Source organism: Myiozetetes cayanensis, unplaced genomic scaffold, assembly GCF_022539395.1.
Source record: "Myiozetetes cayanensis isolate MyiCay16 unplaced genomic scaffold, myiCay2020 scf9, whole genome shotgun sequence".
Lineage (NCBI taxonomy): Eukaryota > Metazoa > Chordata > Aves > Passeriformes > Tyrannidae > Myiozetetes > Myiozetetes cayanensis.
In genome coordinates, this window is record NW_026088185.1 from 12148483 (window position 1) to 12169755 (window position 21273).

The 21273-nt window shown below is 37.1% G+C and overlaps 1 protein-coding gene across 7 annotated transcripts in view; it reads right to left on the reverse strand.

The window, feature by feature from the left end:
• Positions 1-1104: 1104 nt before the first annotated feature.
• Positions 1105-21273, reverse strand: part of ADAM23 (ADAM metallopeptidase domain 23) — a 70776-nt gene continuing 50607 nt past the window's right edge. For 2 of the 7 annotated variants that reach the window (XM_050339304.1, XM_050339305.1), the window contains exons 23-27: positions 20607-20775; positions 18840-18951; positions 11039-11129; positions 8358-8412; positions 1105-4383 (exon numbers count right to left, since the gene is read on the reverse strand). In XM_050339304.1, the coding sequence (XP_050195261.1) occupies positions 4270-4383; positions 8358-8412; positions 11039-11129; positions 18840-18951; positions 20607-20775 (541 nt within the window). In that variant the 3' untranslated portion in view covers positions 1105-4269. Of the gene's footprint in view, positions 4384-8357; positions 8413-11034; positions 11130-15323; positions 15415-18839; positions 18952-20606; positions 20776-21273 lie in introns of those variants that run through there. The other 5 variants (XM_050339306.1, XM_050339307.1, XM_050339310.1 and 2 more) reach the window with 5 other exon arrangements.

A 21273-nucleotide genomic window follows, 5' to 3' on the forward strand; every position in this document is an offset into this window, starting at 1 on the left:
TCCAAGAGTACTTAAACAGTTGCTGTGATACTACTGATGGATGATTCACGTTAAATTAACTTTTCAGCTCTCATGGGTAGGAATCTATTATAAGTGTATTTAGAAAAAAACTATGATTTTTTGGGTTTGTAAAAGATGGCTTGTTGTTGTGTTGGTTTTGTTCTTGATACTAAGTGCCCCAGCATGATCACTCTTCAGTGTTTTGTGCTGTAATTGTGAAAGTTTTCAAAAACAATTCTAAGAATCTTTCTCTGATAAAAGCCAGTATGCATCTATCTCTATATTGCTTTTCTATTCATATGCTGCAAAAGACTTAACTCTTATTTTAAGGAATGACTGTCTATTCTAATTATAGCCAAAACATTGCATATTTGTGTTGAGTTTATAGAAAAGTCCTAGATTCAAAGGACAGGAAATAAAAGTGGATGATAGTGGATCCATTAATGAGAGTGTTCCCTTCCTCTATAGTTCTAAATGAGAAACATGCTTTCATACATAACCTTGGGAGATATTAAGACAAAAGTGCATTTTGTTTCCCTGTCTGGAGCTGGAGGAAGCAAAACAATATCAGTAGTTATCTGGTAACTGTGACATGCATGCCTTTTAGTTTTCCCAGGCTGGCGTCACTAGAGTTAGTCTGGAAAAAGTCCAAAAAGGGAAGCCAAGTTTTATTCAGTAATCCATTGAAATGATGACCATATTATCTGGTTATTATGATGTAATTATTTTAAAAATACTTTGAAGTCCTCATTTTAGACTTCTTGTCATTAAATAATTTGGATTTTTGAGCTGCAAAAGGCTTCCCTTGACTTACAAAAGCATCCAGGTCTCATTCGACTCAGTGAGGCCAGAGCTGGGACTGCAGCAGGCCTGGCAAGCCCTGGGTGCCGATGCTCTGGTTCCATGCACGTCAGAAAGCCTGCGTGCAATGTCCTCTCACAGGCAGAACCTCGCTGTGAGATCCAACACAGTGTTAGAGATCTTTGATACAGGAAAACTCCAGTCAATTTCCACTACCAGGTGATGATTCCCTGAACACAGAAATCAAATAAAACTGAGAGATTAAATACAGAAAAAAAATATTGAAAATTAAAAACTACTCCATTCCATGTTCATGACACTTTTAATACTCATCTTGCTAAGATGCAGAACAAGGACTATTGAATTTCCATTCATTAGCAGCCAACAGGATATGAATGAGTATTAACTTCAAACAGAAACTTGATTTATAACAACATCAAGTTGTGCACTTAAAAAAATAATTACAAATCATTTTAAAAAGGAAGAGTAACAGTGGAAGCAGTAATGAATATAAAACATGACTGATTAGGCTCAAAACATAGCTTCAAGTATTCTATGGCATTTCCTCAGACATTTGTCTCATCTGTTTGTGCAATACCCATCATTGCATAGTAAAGAAAAATTGGTTAAACTCCAGCCTTAAGTAATCTTTTTCTTTGAACATGCACCTATACAGCTGTTAATTTGCCTAGCAGACTTCTCTTTTAGGAGCATCAGATCAAATCAGTAAGATCATGCAGCAAACTGGAATGAGCTATACAGTTACCACAGTTTCTTGTCCAGCTGAGTAGGTAAATAATGGAGCAAATGTAGAGTGGATGCAATGGAGGCAGAGTCAACCCGGTCTTCTTTTGATGACACTTTGCAATGAACAAAGTAACACTAAATGGATATGCACTTCCCAAAGCACAGCAAAGGTGGAATGTAGAAAATTAACACCTACCAAACCCAGTTTTTTATCTACTGCCATGGGAAGCACTTCATCCAGTACCTACTCTAAGCTGCGTTGTCACTTGTGTTGTGCACACAAGGGGCAGAAAGCGAATGTGATCTTCCACGTACACACAATGGCTGATGAGTGGAGCATAAATTCAGTCAAGAAATTGTAATTCCTATGAAAGGGCTGGTGTAAATAAAAAAGTTATTCCAGCACTGAACATATGTTCATAGTAGTTGGGGACCACTGTGGTCTGATTTAAAACATCACATCACACACTAACAATGTTGTTTGTGAAATGCTTCTTCAAGGTTTATCACACAGGTAGTTTATGTATGTCCAGTTGATTTTACTTATTTTGCTTTTTGGTAACCACTGGTGTTTCTGTTGTGGGTTATGCTTTCTTTGGAAGCAGAACCCTAACAAAGTTCGATGTTATGAAGCAAAGCATTTTTAGAGAACCATAATACACTTGCATGTATTTTTGGTTTGCCATCAAAGGACTGTCACTAATGCAATTCTGCTTGAAACCAGGCAGGAATTTTTCAGAATAAGATTTATAATTTATAGTAATGTCAACTACCTGTGTACAGCACCTTTAACTCATAATGTAGTTGTGTTAATGTGATTATGTTAAAGCTGATTAAAATATTTAATAATAACTGTCAAGCAAAACAATATATTGTAGCTCTCTTGTGAGAGTGTTGAATTGAACATTATTGTAATAAGACAAATAACTGAAATTGTTTTCTAAGTCACAGGAAATCTGCAGCATTTTCTTAATGTTTTGGCTCTTAAAGCTAACTTGGGTAATGGATTTCACTGAAGTAAGATGGAGTAAGTAGTGTAACTGGGCTTCTCTTGTTACTAATATTCAATCTTTAAATTAAAGCCAAAATTACAAAAGTCTTTAATTCCGATTATCAGATGCAGCAATTAAATTTTCAGGTCACTTCACTTACACAAAGCAAATTACCTAAGTTTTAAGTCAAGATGACTTGTAAGCCAGACTGGACAGCTCTACACTTGTAGGGAGGCCTGAACTAGACATCTTCCCATACCTTTCTCAAGGCAGATGCAGCCAGACTAGCCTGGTTCCTGGGGCACAGGACTGCTGCCCAGGACTTCTCTGCAAAAATCTGTTTGTACACAGGGTGTATCTAAAAGTCATTACAACACAAAACCCCCTGAAATTACATGGCATTTTGTATGTGTTGTGATGGTAACTGGCTGCCAGTAGCCAAGGGTCAAAGTATTAATCTTGCATTAAACTTTGAAAAGTGAGATGCATCAAAGAGATACAGGGAGTGAGTTAGAAATGTCAGTCACCTTTGCAAGTTGCTTTGAGTGAATGGGCAGAAGGCAAGAGAAGAATAACTCATTCCAAGCTTTTAACATTTTGTGAGTAGTTTAAGGCTTATTTAAGTTTTTATTTTACAGGAAAAAAACTAGCTATACTTAAAAAAAAAAAAGAGCTTGGCACTTCTGTGATCATCTTGAGAGGGTGTTACTTATACTATATTATGGAAAAGTCTGCATAACAGCCAAAAAAAGTAATCCAGACTTATAGTCAGTACATAGATGTGCATTTATACATTTTAATTGTTTTTGGTTTCAAGCATACAAACTTTAGATCACATCTGTTTGGTGTCAGAACTCCCTGCATCTGCATGCTATTATCTGCCTTTTTTTGAGCAAGCCCAGAACATCCGCTATACAACATGCTACAGAAAAAAAGGGGAGGAAAAAAACCCAAAACCAAACCCAACATCAAAAATAGATTTACATAAAGAATAGAACCTTTTTATATGGAAATTCTTTTCTCTTTTTTATATATATATTTATATATAATCTGTGAAAATGATACATCAAAATCTTATTTCCATATTTACACTTTTCCTTTCTTGGAAAAATCCCATCCATCATTCACTAGCTTCCATAACTAACAGACTCCTGACCTAGGAGACCAAAACAAGGTGAACAGCGAGCTCATGGAGCAGGGAACCCTCAAGTCCAGCAGCAGAATGCACTGCGTGGCTGGAAAAGCTATCGAAGCCTGGCACTGGCTTCGCAGTGGTTTGTATTTATTGGGCTGCAGATTCTGCTTGGGGTCAGCTTGCTAACTTGGTTGTTTGTATGTGAGCCATGCAGGTTACCCTTTCAAAATTAGCTCCTCATGCCACTGGAGTTTGATAAGAAAAAGGAAGTCATGCGAACTCAAGTGAAGTTAAGAGTGCCAGCAGGCTGGGAAAAGAATCTTCTGCTATTCTGTTATTTTGGAACAGTTCTCTTATTGCACTTGGTCTGTGTGTCTCCTTTGTTTGAGAAAAGGAAAAAAAAAACCTGATTTTTGAAACAGTTTGCTCGTAACACTTGTCAGTTAATGTTAACAAGAGAAAGGTGAATAGAGGAAGTATTTCCAACTTATCTTCAGAAAGGACAGTGTTCTACCAACTCAAATACCAACATCCCAATATTGTGTTTAGTTACTGTTTCTCGAGTTCGTCCTTACAGACTTAGTTCCTGTGCAGCTACAGCAAAGACATCATACCCAAAATCCAGCAGTGCAAGAAGCAGCTTTTTGAATGGCATCTCTTCAGATAGGGCCTTGTTGAGTCGGATCGAACCTTCGTTTTTTGACATTTCTTCCAGGTTGCATCAAAAGGAGATGAGAACACGAAAATGCAAGACATTAGTTAGATATAACAAGAACAAAGTCATTGCTAAGGTCATAGTAAAGTAAAAGCTCACACTGAGACAGTTTAACCGGTAACTTTTCCAATGGCTAACTCTTCAGGGAATTTGGTTGCATGCCTTCCATAGCATAATACCAAGTACCAGTTTCCTTATGCAGTTTAAAGATCATGCTGGCATACACAATTCAGTTATTTCTGTAGCAGTACTTCAAGTGGTGCTCTAAATTTGTAGAAACTTTCAGCTCCCAGTAACACATCTCCACTAAGCCAAGAATGCATTTGTACAACTGAAAAGGAAGAGTCATAAGTGCTAGGACTGGAAATACATCAACCCATGAAGACTTGAGTTCTCAGAGCAAGTGCCCATCTCTGCCTACACCAGAATTTAGTTTATGTAATGCAGCGTGACAAAAATGTGAGTGCCTCTGTGAGCTCTTACCGCACTATTGACCGTAAGTGAATCCTAGTAAGGTGCAAACTATAGCAGAGACATTGCATTCGAAGGAGACTGGACAGTTTTGTAAGTTGTGTGATTAGAATTGAATGTTAACAGTGAACAGCAAGCTGGTGATATCCAATCTCCTGCGATGTTGATGTCCTATGTCAAACAGCACGACATCAGGAACAACAACAAAAGTTGGGTGCAACCTCCCCAGTATCTGGCTTTATGTGGGGCATCAAGCAAGGGGCTCATGCATTTAGTTTTAACATTGGGCATACACACCACTACCGCCACCAAACCAACATGCAAAAAATACAGAAGTTCATAAATTCCCTAAAGATACAGACCAACCCCTGCATTTTCTATTTTCTGCACCCTGCTAACCACTACCACTGCTACAATATTGATAAATATTCTATGCACAAGGTTTGTCTGGTGGTTTTAGAGACTTAATGGATGTACGCAAAGACAACTTCTTTTTGAAAAGTCTTCCAGAAGCTGGTGGTGCTTGGCAATCCTTTGTTGTATTATTTATTCTTTGGACACCTGTGTCTAGATTTTTGCAAGATGAATGTTTAAATATTGTGAGTTTATGAAAGAAGATCACTGTATTCATCTTCCAGTCATTTCTCCTCCAGGATTACTGTACTAATGCTCTTTTTGAATTAGGCTGACATTTCTTCAATATTTCAATTCCTCCTCTGTACTACAGGTAAATCTGAGATGACCAATTTTTTTTTTTTTCAGCCCAACTTGCAGAATTGCATGATAGGAAGTAAGAATATTATATAACTTAATTGAATGTGAGTTAAAGGCTGCTGTGCATCTGCTTGTCCTGCCAGTTTCAATAGGAAAAAGATGTCTTCTTCCCTTCCCCCTCACCCCCTTTTAAATGCTGTCTAGCATACTTGAATTCAAGCACTATCCATCAACAACTAATTAGTCGGTCCTTTTAAATCAACAACATATATGAAAAATCCAGATGATGTAACTTGTACTGGGAAACTAGCATAGCATCTGTCCTCCATACCTTGTTCTAAGAGACGTTATTAAAGTCCGATTTCTTCAATTACAATTAAGCTACCGGTAACAGAATGTAATTCAGACATCTGTTTTAATAACGTCCTCTTCAAGCAAACTGGAATATGGTACTTTCCACAGAGTAGGAGGACAACTCTGTAACAAAACTCTTTGACTTTTATCTTATCAATTCTTTTCTAACCTCACATCTCCACTAGTGCAGTATTCCAGCAGAAACCTCGCTGTGCAATTCTGTGATCTGCCCAAACCATATGTTTGCTTATTTCCTAGTTTTATTCAGCAGAAATACAGACTTTGAGGAATAAGACACCGACCAAAACCATTGCCTTTCTTCACTTAGGATAATCTGCTAACAATGTTGTATGAGAAGAACTAGAATAAAAGCCTGAAATTCGGAACATGAGATACAGTGTCAATAAGGGAACATAGTACAAAGCTTTAATAAGAACCTGCCACATCTCTGTACTGCAATTGTAGCACTTCAGGGGGAGGTAGCTGAGTGTTACCCAGCAGGAATCCAAATTCTATTCTGATTCCCTGACCTGCTTTAACAACTTCATCCCAAATTATCAACCATTATAATACTAAAATGAAGACAGTAGTCTTATTTACTTAAATTGCCAGATAGAACAAGTTTCTTTCTTCCACAAGAAAATTACAATAAAAGGAAACTCGGTAAATACCAGGTCCTGGATATTTGCACCTCTTTATAGTTATAGTACTGCAATGTTCCTTCCAGTATGCTTCAGTTAAATGATAAGGTGGGGCAGAAGAGTCCTCTGTGGGAGGATACATAGGAGAATGGTGCTCTTTCCTAATTCTTTGATGGTTTATGTGGAAGATTGTAGAACATAAACTAATTTTTTGCATTTTTTATGCCTCTTTAAATAATGAGAGCCTTTCAGTCTGTAATTCAACCAGGAAAAGAGTCTCTAACCCCAAGAAAATTATAGGTGATTCTGAATCAAAAAAGCATACCATGCTACAGCATGTCACTGCCTCTATAACATGGTCACCTTTACAAACAAAAAATATTTCAGAAAAGAAAAACTGGTTTCAAGAAAGGCTGGATATATCTAAGAAATACCTTGTTCCAATCTGATGTGTTTTTTTTGTGCAGCTAACTGGGAATATGGTCACAAAGTACATTACTTGCAAATGTATGCCTTTGTGATCACATAAATACAAAGCTTTATTTAAGTATTTAAAGATTTATCCAAACCCAGTATTTTAACCACCTTAACTAGCTAATGTTTTCATAGGCATTCCTAAAGCATGCTTCAAATGCTGAAGTGCTTAAATAAATGAACTTATGCTACAACACTGATTCAAATTAACAGAACAAGGGACTAAAATTAGCAACTTAAAATAAGACATTGACCTTCCATTTATTCTAGTAGTTTGATTTTAATGCTGACATTTGTGTAGTCATGACTATGGCCTGTGATTCCTGCTTGATGGAAATGCTGATAAGGAACCAAAACCTCTTTCGTCACAGTGTTGCCACCAGTATTCCACTGCCTTATCTTGTGGAAACCTTCAGGGTCTAAATGCAACTGCATAGACCAGTTAAACCTTGGCATCTGTTATAGCTGGGTAAGTCTTTGTTCCTCCATTAATCTTCCATTAAAGAAACAGAAAACCTTTCAGCTCTTCAGCTAAAAACAATTGCTGGAAATAGAATTGTGCCTGCAATCAATTCTCTCTGTGCTGCTTTTGTATTCTGCTATAACAAGAGGCAGCTTTTCATGTGCATTGCCACGTCACTTTTACTAGCATTGCCTGTTGGTGGTGGGGTTTTGTTACCAGAATTGCTTTAATACTGTTAAAGTCAGTAACAAAAGCATTAGTTAGCTTATATTATTGCAGTAGCTCAGCAGAAATCATTTAGAAATTTAGAAAGTCATTTAGTTATTTAGAAATAAAAAGTGTAAGCCCTTGAGCTACTCTAATGGTAAAAATGTCCTTCCTATATTCAACACTATATACTGAAACCTTGCACAGACTTGCTACACCAAAATGAATTCATTTCATCAATGCTGTACTTCTGTACCTTACCTGGCAGAGTTCAGGCAGGAACAGGCACGACTCCCTCACTGCTGTCTAAACACCAACAGTTTTAAAAATACTATGCAAGGCTCATCTGAAATAAAATCTACTTAATGAGGTTTCCACCCACAGCCGTTAACTCTAAGCCACCTGAAATGTGTAATGAGTCTCTATGCCTCCCTCAGAGTGTCATTTAACTTTTTTCTTTCCTATTCTGTTCACGCATTAACTTGATGACAAAAACTAACCTCACTCTTGATTCACTCTTGAAACTGGATGTTGTTTGTTGATTTGTTTTTCCAAACTTGCATCAAGCCTTCTTTTACACTTCCCCTCCAACCCCCACCCCCCTCTCAGTTCATGAACAAAGTTTTGCTTAGTTGCAGCTTACGTTTGATATGGACTTGAGACCACAGTACCGTATGTTCATATGAACATCTGATAACCTGTGAAACAGAAATCACATCTCCCAGTTTGTAAAGCATTAGCTACCTTCTCTCATATTTGCAGAGACTAAACATATCACTTGCTTAAAAAGGAAAAGTTAAAATCCCTCTTTATTACCCTCATCTGTCCCTTCAGATCTATCTGAAGCCAAGTATCAGGGGGTCTACATATGCTAGTCCTCTTTTGTGTACAAGCCAAAAAGCCTTTTCAATTCCCCTATGACCCCCAGAAGAAACATGCACTTCAAGCTGTGAGCTAGGCCAGGCCAGTGTATTTGAGGTTCTGCTACAGAATAGACAGTTGTATCTTGCTCTTGTGAGAGTAAGAGCTTCAGGAGGTGTTTCCAATACACATCATCTACAGGGACAGCAAGCTTCTTCATTTGGGCAAACAAATGACACCAGGATGCAAAGCTGAACACTTGTGAGAGCAGTTTGAGAGGTGTGGAACACAAAAAAGAAATAATCAATGACATACTGTGTTGTTTCAGACACGGAAGGATTCTTTTGCTGATCTGTGTTCATGCAAGTTGGAGCTCTGTCCACAGCCAGCCCGCTCGCACAGCAGTGGGCAGGGGCTGCAGCTCTGATGCACGAGAGCAAAGGCAGTCAGGGCACAAGATGGCTTGGAAAGATTCAGAGGAAGAAACTGACTACATTTTTTTCTATTTTAATGACAAGTGTGATACAAATGTATTATTTAGGGATGAGTGCTCTGTTTCTGCAAAGTCTATGAGTTGCTGAGTAATATACGTCTCTTACAGCAGAAAACTCATCCAAAAATTTAAGCTGACATTTATTTTTTCCAACAAAAATTAGCTTGGTCAATTCCCATGGGAACTCACAATATCCATGTTCATAATATTGCTGCTTTAAATGTGCGTGCATTGTTGTTCTCAATACACCAAAAATGCGAATAGAAATGTTAATGCCAGCCGTGCAGAAAATGTGGCTGTATGTATTAGAAAATCTAACTGCAGTGAAGTGCAGGGGGAAAAACCCTTTGTTCTGCAACTTACTGAAATTTTTATGTATTGTTTCTATGTTCTATTTACACTAAAAGACAACTAAATTATTTTTCTGTTTATAAATAAGGAAAATCTCAGCCATGTGAGGTACAGTGCAAAAGATACAGGACTACCTAGTTTAGAGCTGCCCTCTAGTAACTTCTAAATACTAGATGCTGACCTAGTGGTATTTATTGTACAAATAAGTGGATTGGATTTATTTAACTAAGAAGATTTAAGAGAAAACAAACCAAACCTCAACCACAACAACAAATCCAGCAGCTGAAGGTAGGTCTATAGTCAGGAACTAAAAAAGCTATTGAAGGTCATACACCCATGCTTACAGATGGATGTTTTGGTGCATTTTGTATTTATTCTCTTCTTACTAAAACAAATGAGAAGCAGTGACTCTCAGGGCTGCTGCATGCAGCGCTGCAGGTCCTGCCACTGTCAACTGGAAGCACAGGGAATGTTACTTCCCTCAGAGCAAGCACTTGGAGAAAAATGAATGAAGATCAGTTTAAACTAGAAGTAAATGTTTTCAGGTGACTTTTGAAAGTGAATTACCAGATAAATATGACCTGATCACTAGATTCTACTTTGATAGTAGCCTTAATCAATTAGGGAGTAATTTTTTTCTTCTCAACTCAGTCATGAAATATGAATAGAGACCATAGAATTTTTTTTTTAATTATTACAAAAACCTCTTTGAAGAATTATGGTTTATTGTTTGATCATGTCTTAATCTTGATTCACGTTATTGAAAAGAAAATAGCAACTTGAAATGCCATGAGAAATTACTTGTGCTTAATACTTCATGATTTGTAATGTTATAAAAAGTGAGATCCTTTTTAACAAATATGGACTATGCATGGAGGTAGACTAGACCCTACAAAAAAGGCAAGATTTAAATACCTTTGTACAAGACTCTCTTTGCTTTAATAGTCCCAAGCAGAATGACTAGTACATTACTCCTCATAGTTATAAAAAACACTGAACTAGAATTGGGAGAGAAATGCTTTCATCTTTCTGGAAACAACTCAAGATTTCAAAATGTTCTCTCTAAACCTGATTTTTTTTTTAAGTGTATTGAGAATAAAAAATAATCAGTAACCACAAAAAAGTTAGCTCTCGTACACTTGAATCAACACATTTGTTGCTGAAAACTACTCTGCTACTGCCACTACTGACAAATTTACACAACATCTTTAATTACGAAAAACTTGAGCAGTTTGAAAGTACTAATGCATTCAAGAGAAACACTCAAGACACATACCTTTGGGGATTTTTAACCACTGCAGTCAACTTCTGAGAACAACACTATAACTGGAGGTGAAAAAAAGACCTTGCTCCCTAAATTTTAGGTGAATTAATGAGAATTAAATTAATTATTTTATTGTTGTTCAACTTTGCACCCTGATAACATCTGCTATTTTCAAATCTATTTCCTCCTCTTGTTCAGTGTGCCTGTAATTTTCTTTCTTGTTTAAAGCAGTTTGTTAGAGTTTGGGGGAGGGGCTTAACTTGGAAATCTTGTAGCAGGAACTCAAAATTTAGTGATGTAAGCCAGAAATAGAAATGCCATAGCCACCGAAGAGAAGACATGCGGCATTGCTTACTTAAAGCCCCATCCTGTCCCCCCAAGGACAATAGCTGCTACCAGGATGGCACCAGCGATGGAGCCTATTATAAGATTGGTGGCACTAGGACCTGTGATAAAGGATTATGGTAAGACAGACATAAGAACCAACGACTTTATTCACGTCATGTGAAGCATCTGAAGGGTAGTCAAACAATTCAAGGAATATAGACAGCACTCAAGGTGATGCCTCTAGACAATCTCAAGAAGCCCAGCTTAACTTACTCTTCTTTAACAATAGGAATGAACAAAGCTGTTGGTCTCTGCATTGTGCTATGCTGACTTCTACTAAAGATAAAAATCTAGTATTAGACATTGTAACTTACTCCATTATCTAGTGAATGAACAGTCAGCTGAGGACACTAAGATATTTGTGAATAATCCCTTAAAGGAAGAAGTATGAATGCTGTATGTTTTAGGACTACAGCAAATCAGAAAGGAAAAAAAAAGAAGTCAAAAAGCCCTGTCTTTTTTCATGGAGCTTCTGAAGGGGTAGATATTTTAATTTGAGCTGAGAGCATTCAGCACCGCTTGCTAATCATAATCCAAACTCCCTACAATTACATCAATGCTAAATTTACAAACAATTGTTTGACAAAAGCAAAGGATTATATAATAGGGAACAAAAGTTTAAATAAAAGCTGTATTCTTCCTAAGCTTTCCAAACATCAAAGCATCTCTTCATCGTCCTCAAGAATCTACTAAACAACAAAGTGGGGAAGGGTGGAGCAGGAAAAAAGAGCAACAAAAAGAAGCAGCACAAATATGTTTGTGCAATTTTCTGAAGAGGGCAAGAGAACACCTAAATAAGATATTAATAATTGACCCTTAAGTGCTCTACTTACATAGGCAGAGGAAAACTGACAGTAAGCTTGAGTACCATTTTAATTGCTCTGTACAGAAACTTCCTATTGCGCAATTTTTGATGTAAAGCTAATTGCATCTGAACTCAAGGCAAACTGAAACCAACTCAACAGTTCTTCTGCAGTATATTGTACACTTTTTGCTTAAACATTTACATTTTAGCAATACCCTTCAGAAACAGTTCTTACCTCCCATCTCAGTCTCCCCAAACCAACTCTTCTACACAGAAATTGAAATTTTCCTAATTAATTGTTCTAAAACCGAGTTTGGAAAACTGTCAGACAGCTAACATAAGGAAGAAAGAGGAGCAGCCAGAGATCAGCAAAGAAGGAGCAAGGGCAGCTGCAACAACTGAAAGTTTTAGGCTGTTAGGTGGGTATCACAAAACCACCTGTCCAGTCCCACACACTACAACAAGCACATGTCCTAAGTTTTAAAATTTACTGCAGCAACCTAACTTCATTGCATCCATTGCATGTTTCCCACATCAGTGCTTCTGGAGATCTGATTAGCTAAAAGAAAACCAAGTTTTAAAAATTGCTTCCTGCAGTTCCTATACAAAGAGTATTCAGGAATATGAACAAAATACTTGGACTGAAATGAAATATAGTGAGCTTTACAGATGAGCAGTGCACAAATTTGACAACAAAAATCAGAAGGTAATTTTTGACAATTTGGAGGAATGTATCGTACTTGGACTTACCTTTCAAGTCACACCTGGCTCAAATTAACAGGAGTGAGCACGGTGGAGGGTAAATGCCATTCCACAGGCATTATAGTCCCAACTAAGGCTTGCTTGCAACAGCAATCTAATGAGCCTACTGAGCTACCGTGTCTAACTGAGATCTAGGGTTTACTCTGGATTTTATCAAATGATTTCACACAACAAAAGCCTGAAAACACAGTAAGGAATTTATCTCTAATAAATTTTGTAAGCCTTGAAAAATTCTAAAGCCAATTTCTTTCTAGCCATAGAATGCTATCTATCTTCCCACAAAGAGGTACAAAGATTAACTGATAGTAACATAGTCATAACTTAATTTAGATAAAGAAGTGCCAAATCACCACTTTTTACATCCCTCCTTCTCACCATGTTCCCTGATTGCTAAATGTCAAGGGGTGGGGAGGGAGAGGGTGTGTGTCCATTTCATAGTGCACATTCATTCACCAAACAGCAGTTTGTTGTTTCAATACAGAAAATCAAATGGGTTTTATTTACTATAAATATGGGAAAATTCAATCAAAAATTAAACAGAAGAGGATAATATACAAACCAACTAGATTCAGTTAATGGAAAAGTATAAATATAAAAACCCAAGCTGGTAGAATAGGCATGATGACTAAAACAGTAACCACTTATTTATGAGAATGGAGTCCTCCCAACTGCTGAATTCCAGTTTCAAAACACAGAGATTTAAGAGGACCCACCATACTGTGGGGTCATTTGTTCTTTCCACCACACTACTGCTATAACCTACAGACACAGATTTTTCAGGAGGAAACTCCTGCACACACCTGGCACACCACCTTTTCCTGCAAAGCATTACCTGCTCTGGCATGGCTATTTGTACCATCCCAGGTCATCTTTTAGGGCCCCAATACAAATCCTACTGAAAGTGTTAAAAACAGAACACACCGATAATTTCGGTAGACTTCAGACTATTCCCTAAATCTTCAGCAGCAGCAGCTAGATTTGAACACTGCTTTGAAAGCCTGCTAGTATTAAAGCTATTTCAGCACTTCAAACAAAGGTTTACAATTTGCAAGTGAAGTGGTGAGGAAGGAGGAAGAAGGGCAAGGACCTGGCACCAGGTTGTGCTTGATGAACACACCCTCCCCCTGCAGCCACTGATGTAACAGCCACCAGGGACTGAAGGGTATTAGGAAAAGAGAGGGAATTTGGATTCCCCACGTGCTTTCTGTAAACCAAACAAAAAGTAGCAGTGGCTTGCCTTGAATGTACATTTGTACCTGAAGGAACCAGAGACCAGAGAAAGACTGATGGGATGCAGGAAAGAAGAATGGATAGAAACACAAAGAATGAGTCAGGCAGTGAGTGATAAGAGCAGGGGAAAGATGAAGGAAAGCTGGAATTAGTGTAGAACCATACAGGTGCAAGAACAAATGATCAGGGACATTGGTCAGAGCTGAGTGGCTTGAGACAGCAGGTAAGGGGAGAGAAAAACAGAAGGGTACGAGGCAGAATGTAAGCAAAAGGCAAGTGGTCCTCAATCTGTAGGTAACTTTTATGCTTCCAAATCTGTGTCCCAAACCTCTACAACCTTAACAGTTGTCAATTTTTAGCAAAAAGCTGTAAAAGCCACCAGTAAAACACAGATCAGATCTTTCTCAAGCAAATAATCTATTACCTCCTCCCTTCTGTTTGTTTTCTCTTAGTTGTGCTCTGTGAACACAAAGGTCTCTACTATTCTGAGAATCTGAGATCCATGTCATGTACCAGACAGGTTCCTAGGGCTGTGAACTCAGACACACAAACTGCTGCCTTGCCAGACTAGAATTGTACAGGGGTGCCTTTTCACACAGCCTGATTAGAAATCATAGACTGTCCTGTCATGAGTCTCCCTTCAGAGAGGTGCCACTGCCACATGACAGATGTAATTTATAGTACTAGAAACATGGTGAAGTTGGAATTCTCAGAGGAGCAAAATAACAGTAATTTAAGCTGTAGTTTGTACAATGAATGCAGATTGAAGGGAGCTCTTACATGGGCCTTTTTATGGTATGTGCATATATGCAAACAAAATTTATATAAATCATAGCCATTGTTAAAATGGAGGTGGGGGATAACACGTAAGATTACAGTTTCCTAAAACTATGAAAAGACAACAGAAATTGCTCACATATATTCTGTATATATGAATATTATACTTCAGCATTGTGCTATCTCCGAGTAACAAAATCCCTGCAACAGACCCTTCAGTAGCTTTACTGCAGAACTAGCTGTCTGTATGACTATCATCAGCTTTCATCCACCTAGCGTGATCATTAGACTGAAAGCCCCACAGACTGTAATAAACAATTTCTGCATTTTATGAAATAGTCCGCATTACTCAGTCTCTTTTGTGAAATAATCACAAAGTTCCATTTTTTCTCCATTATTTTTGTAATTTGGTGTAATGGGAACATTTAGACACTTAGTTTTATGGTGACAATGTAAAAAAATTCACAAAGTTATTGTTTTATGCCCCACATTATCCCAGACAGGAGAAGGTTCAACACTGCATGAGCAAACCACATGACACGGACACAGTCAAATCACAGGACAAATACGGTCACCACATGACAAAGCTAATGGGGTCATACACAGAGGGCTCAGGTGCATACGGTTACCTCACACACTAGGCACCAAACATAAAACTCAAACTAAGAAAAATGCTTACTCTATTCCCCACCCTGTGCCTCCAAAAATCACCCCCAAGGCCAGAATGGTCCCTGCCACTGCACCTATTAGCCTGTTAGCAGCCATGCTCACTGTGTGGAGGGAAAAGGGAAGATTTTTTAAGGAAATTATCACATATATGTCTGAAATGAAAACATGAAATAATTCCTCAAAGGAATACTTTACACTATTATCCACTGTTTGGATAAACAATTCAAATCTCCTCACAAACCTTAATTTACCAAATACTGCAGCTTTAACACTTCTGAAGTGAAATATATTTGGTTTTCTTTGAATGTTCGCAAATATTTCAGTGAGAAGTTTTCCTGTAAATGAAAGACTATTCCTTTTAGCTTTGTGACTCTATTATTTATTTAAAAGAGGAACATCCTCAGCCTACTGCTTATTTGTAACAACAAAAATGTAAATAAATTACCAATAAGAAAACTTCCTTTTGATCACCAGAAACTTACTGTATCCACAATATAACTAAGCAAATGAAAACTGTTTGGAAACAGTTCCACTGCAGGGAAAAAAACCCAAACACAACTTTGAAATTCATTCCTTTACTAGATAGTAACATTTTCCTTTGTTTCTGCATTTACCAATAGGACTCCCTATTTGTCTATATGACCTAAAGACAGGCAACACCTTTTAAAAGGAAAAACCTACCTTAGAAAGATGCTTCAGGTAACACTTCAGGTAACATAATTTTGATATGTTCAGATAGTCTCCCTTAAGACATTAAGGCCTTATTTGTAATTTTTAAGGGAACTCATTTGAGAAAAAACATCTGCATGTTTCCTATGTTAGAGATTAAAAGTTTGAGGGATTCATTGATTCACAATAGACCACAAGCAAGCAGCTGAATTCCCTGTCCAATGGGAAGCTTTCCAAGGGATAAAAACTTTCTAGACTTCATGCTGAATGAAGTCTGCTTTGAAATGCTTTGGGTAATTTTCTTCCAAAAGTTTCATAAATATACACACACAATCACACACACACACACTTGAGACATAAGCTTTATACTAAAATAAACACTACTCCACTAGTCAAATAAAGGACTAATTCTGCAAATTAAACAGTAAAGGAAGAATCTCATGTGCCAGTACTCTAAAGTAATTCAAAGTTTCTGCAGTAACCAAAAACTAACTGCAAGAACTCTCTGTCTTCCCCAAACTGCTAAATGCTGTGCACATCTGCTAGTACAGGATACAGTAGGTTGCTGATTTTAGAATAATTCAAGGGTCATGTATTAATAGCAACATAATTAAGGACCACTCATTTTTTTAACCCTGAAATAGAGAATGGAGCCAAAAAGCAATTGATGAATGATGGAAAAGTCTAAAAAAAGTGCAGCAGGAGTAGTAGCCAATTGTCAGTTATCATAACAATATATAAATAATTAGCAATACTTCCTAACTATACATGTTCTAATTGTAGTAAGAAAAATGCTTGGATTTATGGTGTGAAAAATATTAAACCTATTAGGTTTTAGTTTTCACATCATGAGTGTTTCATTTCTGAAATGTAACAAAATTCAAACTTATGGCTAAGGAAAAATAAGTATTTTGGTTTCTGTCTCAGACTTGTACACTGGCGTATGACACAGGGAGTAATAAGGGGAAAGAAGTTAGTGGAAACTACTCGAGTATGTTGGATCTTTACAACAGAGAAAAGTACTCCCAAATTCTTCTGAAATCTTCTCACAAAGGAATTCCTCCATAAGCACGCAGAAAGAAATCATAGCAGCTCTGTTAGTGTTCAGGCTCCTAAATTCATTTCTAGGGAATTCAACATCAATAAATTACTGTAATAACATAAGAAATATAATCCATCTTTTGAGATCACTGAGCCACCTTTTACAAAAGCATAGTCTGCCTTTTCGCAGAGGAATCCACTGAAAAAGGCAGTCTAAACGTTGTCTGCACCTACTGGCAGAAATCCATCCCGTACTATTCATTTAAGGCTTTTGCCTGATACATTTCAGCATTGATGTGTTAATTTTCACACAGGCATTTCCATTCTGAACTGGAGGAGTTAATCTGGCTTACAATGATGTAACCAAGGTAAGAGTACTTCCTGTGTTGCCCTTCCTACAGCCCTTTTTACAGAGGAGAGAACTATTTCTTAAATACAGGATTTGGAAATGAGCAAAATAAAACTCATGTGCTCTCTCAATGTCACAGCTGTAAATACTGCTCTCCTCATCCACACACACAGCACTGAACAGCTCTATAGTGCTGTTCAGTGCTGCATAATTTTTTTAAGACTCTGTAAGCAACATTCCACAGGCAGGAAGATTTTTAGGAGAAAGGGAGTGATCAGTAGCTCTGTAAGGCAGGGTACAAAACAGGCAGCTACACTGAACAGTGGTGGGATTAGAAATCCAGGAAGCATCTGTACAGATTCCTCACACAAATTCGGGCTGTTCAAGAGAGCCTCCTTCACAACAGTAATTTGTTTTAGCACTACATCTTCAACAGTTCTTGGTAAAGGTCTACTGGAACCCTTCTGCTAAAGAGCAACAGGAAAAGGCACACAAGACAGATGTAGAACCTTTCTGGAGGGACATACCAAAATCCTGCCCTTCCTTGAAACCTTAGATATTTTGGAGAGCAATCAATTTGAGTCTGATCCCTAAGGGCTGAATTTTTAAGCAACTCTATCTTTTTTCCATCTGCCTTGTAAAAGGGGCAGAAGAACCTGGAACTGGGACATAGTAGAAAAATTTTGTTTGTGTTTCTCAGTTGTTTATTGGGAACTTTATCTGTAAATGTATAAGATTTGATTAATGTAGTCTGATGTTGGACAATGCCCTGATGACAAGAAAGACATACAAAAACTGGACAGCACAATCCAAAGATATTCTTTGGCAGAGAAGTCAGAGAGAATCTCAAGTGCTTTTCTTCCTCTTTGAAAAACTTTTTTATGAATAATTTCCTCAATACCTCCTATTTTTATTTATACTTCATATGCAGTTGAAATACCTACTAAGTACATAAGAATAAGCAATAATGATTGTAAGAATAATTTAAGTTCTTAAAAATCTTAATTTTTTCTTTTGTCTTTCATTGAAATCTGATTTCAAGGAACCTAATTTCATCAGGGACATTCTACTTTTACCTTTTTTATTCCATAGCTCTCTGAATTAGCTGAGAATAACTAAGGAAACTGGAAATGTCTAGTAAAACATAAATATTCAATTATCATATGAATAACAAGAGCTACACTTAGGTTCCAGTAATAAAGAAAATTATCATTAAAAAATAGAGAATAAAGAATGAAGAAAAAAAAAAACCCTGTTGAAATGTTCCCCAAATTTATGTTAGAAAAATAAGTTTCATCAATTTTCAAAGTAGAAAAACCTACTTCATCCACCAGGATTTTACTGTCTGGGTCTAAAAACAGCTGTGCAATAGTATTCTCTTTTTATATGCTAATTCTACTACCATGTATCAATGGCAAAATGTCATAAATACTTGAAAGAACATCATAACTGAAACAAAACACAAACCCTTGGGTCCTTCTTCCTTCTTGCCACCAGTATCCCTGACAGGATCATCAATGCTGCAGTCTGTCCCAGCCCAGGAGAAATTACAAATGCAAGTGGCTTCATTACTACAAACCTGGGAAAGAAAATAAGTGACAGCAGTTAGTTTCTGACTACATTTTATTAAGTTTATTTAACATGTAATGAAATATTTAATTCATGATGTAAAACTTCTCCATTTATATGTTTGTAACAATGGCAATGAGTGTCTGGGATGATGTAACACATCAATAATCTGAAAGTTTGCTTTAAGCCTCTTAATACACTCAGATGCTAGGAAAAGTAGAACTGGTTCTATCATCACTTCCACTACAACCTGCACAGGTTGTAAAAAATAATGAATTTTCATCCAAAAAACCCTATCTAAACTAGTTAGGTTTCACTAACTTCACTAACCAGTTCTCTAGACTTTGAGCCTGGGTGCCCAGAAGGAACACAAGCATTGGCGTTTGAAACGGTTCAAGACATGGTTACACTTTACATCCTCTCATTCACAGCCTGCTCCCATGTAGAACAAAATCGATATATTTTCATTGCTTTCATTGGCATTTTTCCCAAGCAGCAAAGAAAAGTGCTTGTTCATCTTCTACAAGAGGTAGCAGTGCTTCCTAAGCTTGCATTTGGTCGAATGACCTCTAAAAAAGGACTTAGGATTCCAAAATTGACAACACATTTATCAGATACAAGAAAATCTATCCAGTGGACAAAACCTAAAACATCAAATCAACAGTAAGTAGCACATGTGATTTTTTAATTCAACTTTTATCGCATTCTGCTTCTTAAAGAACTCACTGAAGAATCTGACCTAGGAACTTGAAGATAAATACACCTTATGGCAGGTTTGATCAACTGAAATACCCTTTTAAAATTTGGAATTGTAATAATCCAAAACAAAACAAAACAGGTGAGATGGTTCACTCACCCTTCATGCCACTCTCAAAAAGAACCGAGATGATTTCTAGATCTCCTAAATACTTTTACTTTTCAATTTCACAATTTTTTCCTTGATTTTGAACCTAACCCTCTTTTTTGAAACACTCAGTTTCACATTCAATTACAGTCAATAAGAAGAAAAAACCCACCTTCTTGTATAAAGTCTAGCCCCTCTGGCAAGTATATGTCCCATTAAATTCCACAATGGAAAGGTTTTATCATCGCTATTTAAAACAGTGAATCTGTTCATCAAAACATACCCAGTATCTTAGACAAATGGAGTTATGGGTAGAAAACCAGAATATAATGTGCCTTAATGTAAAATGATACACTTAGGATCTCTTCAAGAAGAAGGTACCCTCTCTGTTGAGGACCCAGTTTGGAATTATAATTTATTTAAGTCATAAAGTAAAAATCTATGAACAGAGGACCAATTTTATAAAGGTGCTTATAAAGTATGCAGGAAAAAGTTTAACTGAAAATGGCAAGTGGCTTGAAATATGGGTAGTACATTACAAAATACAATAACTATACAATAACTACTGTCAAAGTTCTTTCTTACTAATAACAAACCCAATACTTCAGATGTAATTGGAGAACTAATCCAACAATTTCGCTTTTTAAAATTTTATCTCTGCTTCACAAAATGGCTGTTTTCCCCTGAATCTAACATTTCTGCTTTCAGATCAACAGGTCTTAAGAACACTTTAAGGTAGAGAACTGCACAGGGTACATTAGGATCAGGTACAGCACGGAGAGCTGGGGAGGCTGAGCCGCTCGCTCCCAGCACGGACTCACCCCATGACCAGAACAGACTTTTCCATTAGAACCAATGGGACAGCTGCTTATGTTCAAGGACTGAATTGGCAGGCACTTTTTGTCCAGACACATCATTTGAGGTCCACATGGAGCTCCATCCTCCACATAACCTAAATCTGTATCATCATCCAAAAGAACATGAGCACCACTAGGAGAAATAAGTTTTAAGACACTATTAGGATTATGACTGGAGTCTCTTGAAAATATTAAAAACATGTCTGTGTAAGTACTAAAAGCCTCATATTTTTCCTTCATTTAAGCATACAGATAGACTGAATAAAACTATAGTTTTTCTGCCTGTCCACAGCAATGATAAGGTGTTCCAGTTGTCAAACTAAAACCAAGTCTATATATAGACTTAACTACTCAAGAAGGACACCTTAGGCCTAGGAGATTTTTAAGTCTTTGACAGACCATGCTATTTTGGTTTTTTTTCTTTCCTTTTTTTTTCCTCCCAAATGCTGTGAAATACTATTGCTGGAAAAATATCCCCATGCGATGACATTTAAATAAAACCACTAGTGGAATAATGGAAGAATTAAGAATCACAGTTCATTCAGAACCTAACTATTCAAGGCAATATTCTTAGCATGACAGGAATGTTGCCAATGTCCTTAAAATACAAACCCAGTATTGTGCAGAGCAG